The sequence below is a fragment of the Leuciscus leuciscus genome (genome assembly GCF_965113295.1).
Source record: "Leuciscus leuciscus genome assembly, chromosome: 2".
Classification (NCBI taxonomy): Eukaryota; Metazoa; Chordata; class Actinopteri; order Cypriniformes; family Leuciscidae; genus Leuciscus; species Leuciscus leuciscus.
The window spans coordinates 15194100-15202863 of NC_138726.1; the positions used below are offsets into that span (position 1 = coordinate 15194100).

The 8764-nt window shown below is 38.7% G+C and overlaps 1 protein-coding gene across 1 annotated transcript; it reads right to left on the reverse strand.

Moving 5' to 3' along the window:
• Positions 1-765: 765 nt before the first annotated feature.
• Positions 766-8764, reverse strand: LOC309485470 (uncharacterized protein). Its single transcript, XM_082152300.1, has 3 exons — positions 8558-8764; positions 8034-8439; positions 766-3086 (listed from the first exon to the last, which is right to left on the reverse strand). The coding sequence occupies exons 1-3, from the start codon at positions 8723-8725 to the stop codon at positions 1990-1992; spliced, it is 1671 nt and encodes a 556-aa protein (XP_082008426.1). The 5' UTR covers positions 8726-8764; the 3' UTR covers positions 766-1989.

The following is an 8764-nucleotide window of genomic DNA, read 5'->3' on the forward strand; positions in this document are numbered from 1 at the left end:
ATTGTGCGGTGTCTGTGTGAATTCAGCAAGGTTACCTACTCACACTGAACGAGTAGATCGCATGCGATGTAAAGCCAAAGCTCAGGATTTATGTGCTCACACTATACGGTCCGAACATCGAGCTGCGACTTCGCTGCTCACACTATACGTGTGAAATATGTGCGATAAACCCCTGTGCCGGGTAGCGCCAATAGACGATATCATGTATCTAGAGATATTGTCAAAACATGCATCAGCTATCAATATCAAAATGATTTAGCATTTCCAATTTATGTATTAAATTATTATTATTATTATTATTATTGTATTATTATTATTAGGGAAGGCCTAGGCTACTTTTATTATTAAACTGATAGGCTTAATTTGCCATGCAATAATTTCATAGTGCATTACAGCATAACCAATGTGCTGTGAGGATAATAAAATAATACATAGAAGCTTACTCCTCCTCATTGAAAATTGTCTAAAACATTTAGGTCGATTACAATGAATTATAGGCATATAATTAATTATTAACAGTCAATAATATGTCTGAACACTGCAATAATTAGTCATCAATGAAAATTAAAAACGGCTTTATTTCAAAAACACAGTTTAACAAATTAATAAAAGAGGCACGGTGTAGATACATCGCAGGTGGCTTGGAAGACGTAGGTAATGTTTAATCTAGGGCTGTCAATCGATTAAAAATTTTAATCGCGATTAATCGCATGATTGTCATGAGTTAACTCGCGATTAATCGCACATTTTTTTATTTGTTCTAAATGTACCTTAAATTAATACTTTTCAAGTTTGTAATACTCTAATCAACGTGGGCATGGATAAATATAGATGCTTTATGCAAATGTATGTTTATTATTGAAACCATAGTCAATATAGAGCATAAGGACGAGACATGTTTCAAAGGTCATAGATGTTTTTCAAAGAACTTGTTCATGTCTATTAGACATGTAAAAAGAACAAAAAAATGCCAGGTTACCATTACTTCTCTTTCTTTGCACTGAGCAATTTACTAACACAAACATGTTTAGATTTTGCATGACAGGGCAGCTCTTCTGAAAATGCTAAATGTACATTTATTATTTATTATTACATTGTAGTTTGTCTCTCTCTGTGCCCATTTTGATGAAGCTAAATTCTCAATAAAACTGTTTTCATTGGTATATTTTACTGTTTCTGTTGTAAAACAACGGAATGAATTTGAAATGGTGACTGAAACGCGACCCATTAAGACATAACCAGCTCTCCCTTCCAAGATGTTAAGTTAATCTGCACAACAATTCTGATTATCGAGCCGTCGTCTGGTGAAATCAAATTCACATAAGATAAAGACAATATCTGTGCTCTGATTTCGGCTATACTTGTAAAATTAGTGAAGCAACATAATATCTGTGCTTAACTGAATTAAAGCGCTGCTCCTCCGCGCGAGACGCAGAGAGAGAGAGCGAGCGAGAGAGAGCGAGAGGTGCGCGCGCGTGCTGAGAGAGCAGTACCAGCGGTACCGGTAGATTCTCAGAAACTAAATAAGGTTTGGGCGCTTTGTTGAAGGGAAAAAAAAAAATCGCTAAAGGGGTCTGCAATGTCGCTAAGTTGGCAACACTGTGTATCTCCATTTCTCCAACTAGAGGTTGGGCCACGGGTCAAACAGAAAACATGCGCTGCGTTAATCGCGTGTTAAAAAAATTTGTGCCGTTAATATGATTTTGCGTTAACGCGTTATTAACGCGTTAACTTTGACAGCCCTAGTTTAATCCAACAATAATTTGTAGGTAGTTTGAACTACAGAACTTAAAGATCTCCCTCTTTTCGTTTTTGTGTTTTTTTTTATTTTTTATGCTGCAGATCGGACAAAAATCGCACAGTGTATGCCCGCCTTAACTCTCTCAAACCACATGAAAGCGCAATGTGACACTGCCTCCTACTGGCTGAATCTACAGTTTCAGGATGAGCTCAGTGAGTCCTTTATCCAGATTTACTGACGAAAAGACACTATGATGATTCAGGAGCAGTTTGTTCTTTAGCGTGTTTCTTCTGGTGGGTCTGAAAACCCCCTAAATAAGTGAATCTCTCGTCGCAGATGGAGCAGCGGTAAGGCTTCTCTCCTGTATGAACTCGCTCATGAGTCTTCAGGACGTCTGATCGAGCAAACGTCTTGTCACACTGAGAACACTTGAACGGTCTTTCTCCTGTATGTATTCTCTGATGCATAGCTAATTGAGTGTGTTGTTTGAAACTCTTCCCACAATCGCTACAGTGATACGGTCTTTCTCCAGTGTGAACTCTCAGATGAACTCCAAAATGAGCCAGACTAAAGAAGCTCTTCCCACAGTAGGAGCACAGGTACGGTTTCTCTCCGGTGTGAGTCCTCTCATGGCAAATCAAATTAGATTTTTGACGGAATCTTTTATCACAGTGTGAACACTGATATGGTTTCTCCTCAGAATGTATTTTCTGGTGTGACTTTAGATAACTTGAGTTTGTGAAGGTTTTTCCACATTCCCTGCACTGGTAAGGCCTCTCTTTGGTGTGAATGCGCACATGCTTCTTCAAATGGGATCCATACATGAATCTTCTATCGCAGTGAGGGCACTTGTACGGCCTTTCACCCGTGTGGATTCGCTCATGAACATTAAGATTCCCTTTGGTGAGGAAATACTTGTTGCACTCACTGCAGTGGAAAGTCTTTTCGCCTGTGTGGATTCTCTTATGACTTGAAAGAACTTGTTTGTTGCTGAAATACTTGTTGCACTCACTGCAGTGGAAAGACTTTACGTTGTGTGTCTTTATATGAGCTCTCATACTAGATGGAGTGGTGAAAAAATCCTTCCCGCACTGTTCGCAGTGAAACTCCTCCTTCACGCTGTGCTCTTTTGAATGAAGTCTCTTCTCTTCTAAGGTAGGAAAGCTGATGTTGCATCTCTTACAGGAGAAGCTTTTCTGTTCTGTGTGTTTTCTCTCATGTCTCACTAAATGTCCCTGTGAGCTCAATGTTTTCCCACAGGTGACGCAGGAGAAACTCTTGACCTTCAGCTGCTCTTTTGATGCCGAGGTTGTTTCTTCATCAGTAGATGAACCTCCATTCACATCTGAAAAGAAAAAAAAAGGTATTAAAATGTCTAAGTTTAAATGAATACACATAGATTTAATGAATCATGCACTTACCTTCATGAAATTCTATAATATCTGCCTATATTTTTCTATAACTTCGAGAGCTTAAAAATTTATCAAGATAAATGTGAAATTGTGATGCAGCAAATGATACAGTGTTTTCAACAGAGGTGTCAAAAGTATTCACATTCATTTCTCAAGTAGAAGTATAGATACTAGGGTTTAAAAAGACTTCTGTAGAAGTTGAAGTATCAACTCAAGCTTTTTACTCAAGTAAAAGTATAAAAGTACTGGTTTCAAAACTACTTAAAGTATAAAAGTAAAAGTAATGTAAGGAAAAAAATGCCATTAAGGACAAAAGCTTAGGCCGCGCCACAGGGGCCTATATAGTGCACTACCCCAGCTCTTCAAAAAAACACAACTTTCTAAAGGCCATATTTGACTATAATTATATTAAGATGTTGATGTTGAAAAATTTGGGATGATGCACTAGGCTACCTGTTTCAGGCCGTATATATATTCAGGCCCATAGAAAATTCATTTTCTAAATAAATAAGCTAAATAAGCTGAGGAATCAGGAAATTAATAGGGTAATGTATTAAGGTTTTTAGTCTATATTGACCTTAACAATACGTAAATTATTTAATTCTGTAATGTTACAAATAACTAATAAAGACATGGTGACAGTTTAACAGAGACTTAACTTTACTCCGCTCATAGTGCAATGCAATAGTGCAATACTGTCTTGTTCCTTGCTTTTTGAAGAAGCCAAACACATGTCTGCATCTTTCATTAAAGGGATATAGCCTAGTTCACCCAAAAATGAAAATAATTTACTCACCCTCAAACTGTTTCAATCCTGTATGAATTTCTTTCTTCTGATGAACACAAAATAACATATTTTGAAGAATGTCGATAACCAGACAGTGGATGGACCCCAATGACTTCCATAGTAGGAAAAAAAAAAATACTATGGAAGTCAATGGCTACCATCAACTGTCTGGTTATCGACATTCTTCAAAATATCTTCTTTTGTGTTCAGCAGAAGAAAGAAACTGGTTTGAAATAGGGATGGGCATACATTTTATTAGTCGATCGTCGGGAGAATTAACGATCGACTATCGATTAATCATTAATATTTTTATATTGAAATTTATTATTTCTTTAACTTTTTATAAATTAAAAATGCAATGAAAATACAAAAATACAGTTTGTTTGTCCTCGATGAGATCTTTATTACAAGAAGATCAACTTGTGGCAGTGAAACTGGACGTTCGGTAGACTTGAAGATTCCTGCGGTGCTCTAAACCAGCGGAACCTGCAGCTGCGAGCACCCATGGCCACTTCATCCGTTTTCTGTGATCGGATAGCTATCCGGTCGTGAAAAGACCAAATCTAAATGCCCTCCGAAACGCATTCGAGACGGATTTAAATCCGATCGCTCAAACCACTTTATACTTTATATCTGAGACGCATTCCAGACGAAACTGGACAAGAGTAAATGCATCTGGTTGTTGAAACCACATATGTAAATTTGACTTATCCCAAAAATGATAAGAAATAAACGTGTGAGAGCGTGTTATAGGCTGTATATCATGTTATATCCAGATATGACGACGCTACTTCAACACGCATCACCACAGATGAGCATCTATTCATCAAGCTAACGTGCAAACTATCGCAAATCAAAGTGAAAGTCATTCATCAACACACAATCATCTTCATTAAAAGTAAAGAACCGAAATGATCTTACCAGGGCTGTTGCCGCAATATCTTGTTGCGGTCTTTGATTTAGAAATTTTCGCTGATGATCAATAAAATGCAGCTCATATCAGTTGCATTCGATGACGTGCAACAATTTAAATATGCATATAGCGCGGGAATTCAAGATCGGATTTATATCCGTTTTGCAAAAACACATTTATGTGACCAGGTGTAAATGGAATCGTTTTGATAAATCAGATAGCTATCCGATCTGAGAAAACGCATGAAGTTCCCATAGAACTTCTGCACCAGTCTACTGATTTCTGTTGAGAAAGATAAGCATGTTGACATGATCTGGGATCAGACGCGACCGCAACCTGGTGACAGCCAGTCCAGCCGCCGAAAACACCCGCTCTGAGCAGCCCGGTCTCACCCCAAAACGTCATATACTGACGCGTCTTGACCATGCGTCAACATACGACGAAAAGGGTACCCCTTTAACGTCAATATGAGACGCAGACAGAAGCGCACCAGCAGCGCCTCCTAGCGGTACCCTAACGCATACCTAAACCTACCCATAACCCGAATCGTCACACATGGACGTTATGGGGGAACCCTTTTCGTCGTATGTTGACGCATGGTCAAGACGCGTCAGTATATGACGTTTTGGGGTGAGACTGTCAAGCCGGGGCAGCCGGGGACTGACGTTGCCGGGATGCACAGGTAGGCCTGTCACGATTATGAAATTTGGCTGACGATTAATTGTCTAAAAAATAATTGCGGTTATGCCGATTAATTGTCCGTTTTAGGGCTTTGACGATTAATTGTCTGTGTTAGGGCTTTGGCAATTATGCTGATTAATTGTCTGTTTTAGGGCTTTGTGCTTCATTCATTAAATAATTGTGATGAATTTAATCCTTTGTAAGTTATCATTTTGCAGTGTAAGTTTACAGTTAACACCTTTAAATATTAAATAAAAGGCTATATTCAATAGCTATGACAATTTATTAAACTTAGTGAGTGTATAAATCAGCAGCAAAAAGTAATTTTTGAAAACATCTGCACAGTAATTTAATCAAATCTAAACATGTTAATAAAAACAAATGTGCACAAACCATGATAATATGATACGCTTCAAAACAGAGCGGAACAAAGCGCGTATGCGCATCGCGGGTGCAGAATGATGTGCTTAATGCAACATGGAGTCGCAGCGATGCACAAGTGCGCATTTAAAAGTTCACGGCACAAAGCGAAGAAATGTCGAGGGCACAAATCCTAGTGTATATCAGTCCAACAGTTTATTGATCATTTGTTTCTTCACAGTTTTAAACTCCAGTTATTGTGCGTCTGATGCCAATTCATAGTCCTTGTGCTGTGTAGGCACACGGTAGCGAGCGAGTCATTTAGAAACAGCAAAAAACTCCAGCAAAATAAAGTAATTTTATGCAAATCCACAGCCCTTTATCTACAGATCAAGCATTATAACGTCAATGTCACATTGGAGAAAGTTTTACCGTGTATCCTGTCGTAACCGGACGACGCGCGCTGTTTGAATGCTGAACGGAATGATTGACAGCTGCAGAGTTTGAATGCTGAACGGAATGATTGACAGCTGCAGACGAGTTTGTGAACTTTAATTTAACAATGTAAATATACTACTGTCCCTCACATTAAGCTATGGAATGGCTTCAGATGACTTTGAATATATTGCTAGAAAACGTAATTAGTGCTTGACTGCTTGTCTATTTATTTTGGTTCATGACTCCCCCTTGTGCCGTACGTCTATAAAAGAGCGCAATAATCGCGGTTGTCTGAAACAATCGCGGTTAGATCAAATAATCGCGATCAGACGGTTATTTAATTATCGCGACAGGCCTATGCACAGGTACCTCCGCGCTAAAATTAATTCCATTGCTTCAAGACACACTATGCAACGCAACCTGCATTAGTTTAATCGATAACAAATAAACGTGATCGACGAAATTCTTAACGATCAATTATCGATCGTCGATTAATCATGCCCATCCCTAGTTTGAAACAACTCAAGAGTGAGTAAATGATGACAGAATTTTCATTTTTAACTAAGTGAACTAATCATTTAACAGAAATGAACTGTTGGTATATGTTTCACATCAATACTGTCCAGTTTGTCCTGTTGGACACGACACACAGCAATACTGTCGTGTCACTTGTGACCTCTGAGCCATGTTTTCAGTGTCCTAAGAGCACTGAAACTTCTTTCAGTCCAGCTGATGAGACTGGGATGATTTGATCAACAGGCCTCTCATTTCAACAAGACCAGTCTTCAACAGACCAAGCAATGTTATTTTTTCATGTTGAATGGGGACTTTCCATAGACATAATGATTTTTATACTGTACAAACAAACTGTGTATTCTACCCCCCTATAGACTAACCTTACCTATCACAGAAAACTGTCTGCATTTTTTAATTTTCAATAAACAAAAGTCTGATTTATAAGCTGTTTTCTGAAGAAAAAGAAAAAAATTCCCAAAAGGACAAGGATTTCGGATATTGACATCTTTGTGGGGATATTTTGACCCTATAATGTAGAGTTGCACACACACACACTCTCTCTCTCTCTCTCTCTCTCTCACACAAACGATTATGTTAGTGTTATTTTACGATTGTCATTATATTGTAAAAACGTCTGTCCCCAAATCAATATTTGACGCGATTTGCCCCGTATTCTTGAGCACAGAACTGTTGATTTCTCCCTCGCTTACCGCATCTAGGTTTCCTTAGGACTCGGAGGAGTTTTGGCGCTTCGCACAACCAAATGTGACTACAGCCTCTCACAAGTTAGAAAGAAAACACAAAGCCAATCAGTTTAGCGATGTGTGTTCAGGAGGCGGGACTCAGTTCTATATATTTTTTTTAACGACGACAAGCCGGAATGAAAACAAGCCGAAATGAACTAGGAGTAACGAGGCTATTTTTAAAATGTAAAGAGTAGAAAGTACAGATAATTGCGCGAAAATGTAAGGAGTAGAAGTAAAAAGTCGTCTGAAAAATAATTACTCCAGTAAAGTATAGATACCCAAAATTTCTACTTAAGTAATGTAACGAAGTATCTGGTTTTCAACACATCGGTTCACAGTAACTAATGTCTGCACCTGCTGATTTAGGAACACAACTACATTTTTACACACATTCTGACTGATTTGCCATAACAAAAGATAATAAATGGAAGATACATACCTGAAGGAATAAAATCATCATTGTCATCATTTTGATTATCCTCATCCTCATTTTCTTCATCCTCAACATCATTTCCTTCATCATCCTCATTCTGAACATTATCTTCATCCTCCTCCTCCTCCTCCTCCTCCTCCTCCTCATGGCTCTGTTGTTGTTCCTCTGCTGTGGTTTCTTCTCCTCGTCTCTCTATCAGGTTCCTGCAGTCCTCCAGTTTGACGGAGCACATCTTCATCTGCTGTTCTCCAACGTTACAGTCAGAGGTTTGATCAGCGTATCCATGATCCTGAGCGTCAGTATAACACAGTAAAGTGAGGCTGAGCTCTGAGTCCTGTGTGTCTCTGGATCTCCAGACTGAATCCTGAGCTTCTGTCCCATCAGTCACACACACTGAAACCTTCTCCAGATCCTGACAAACACATCATAGATCAACACAAATAAACAACAACCTGTTGATATTAGCCTCATTACTCAGCAGTTATCTCTAGTGGTTATATTGGTTATTTGTTTGCATATTTTGCTCAAACCTCTCTGTTGGGTTTGTCTCCTCTTTCTCTCAGCTTTGCCTCCAGTGATGCCACCTCTTTCTTCAGCTGACAGATTTCAGTGATGAAATCCTCAATATCCAGCATGGACAGATCAGTTCCTACTGATTTACAGCAGATCACATCCATCTGCGCTCTCATGGTCAACATCTGAAGACAAACACATCATCATTATTATTACAAGATGCA

Excerpts from the sequence above, each read along its gene's own strand:
- LOC309485470 (XM_082152300.1), bottom strand. The coding sequence starts at position 8,725 with ATGTTGACCATGAGAGCGCAGATGGATGTGATCTGCTGTAAATCAGTA. Across the intron at positions 8,440-8,557 it reads GAGACAAACCCAACAGAGAG|GATCTGGAGAAGGTTTCAGT; the intron begins GTTTGAGCAAAA and ends TGTGTTTGTCAG. Across the intron at positions 3,087-8,033 it reads TGATGATTTTATTCCTTCAG|ATGTGAATGGAGGTTCATCT; the intron begins GTATGTATCTTC and ends TTTTCTTTTCAG.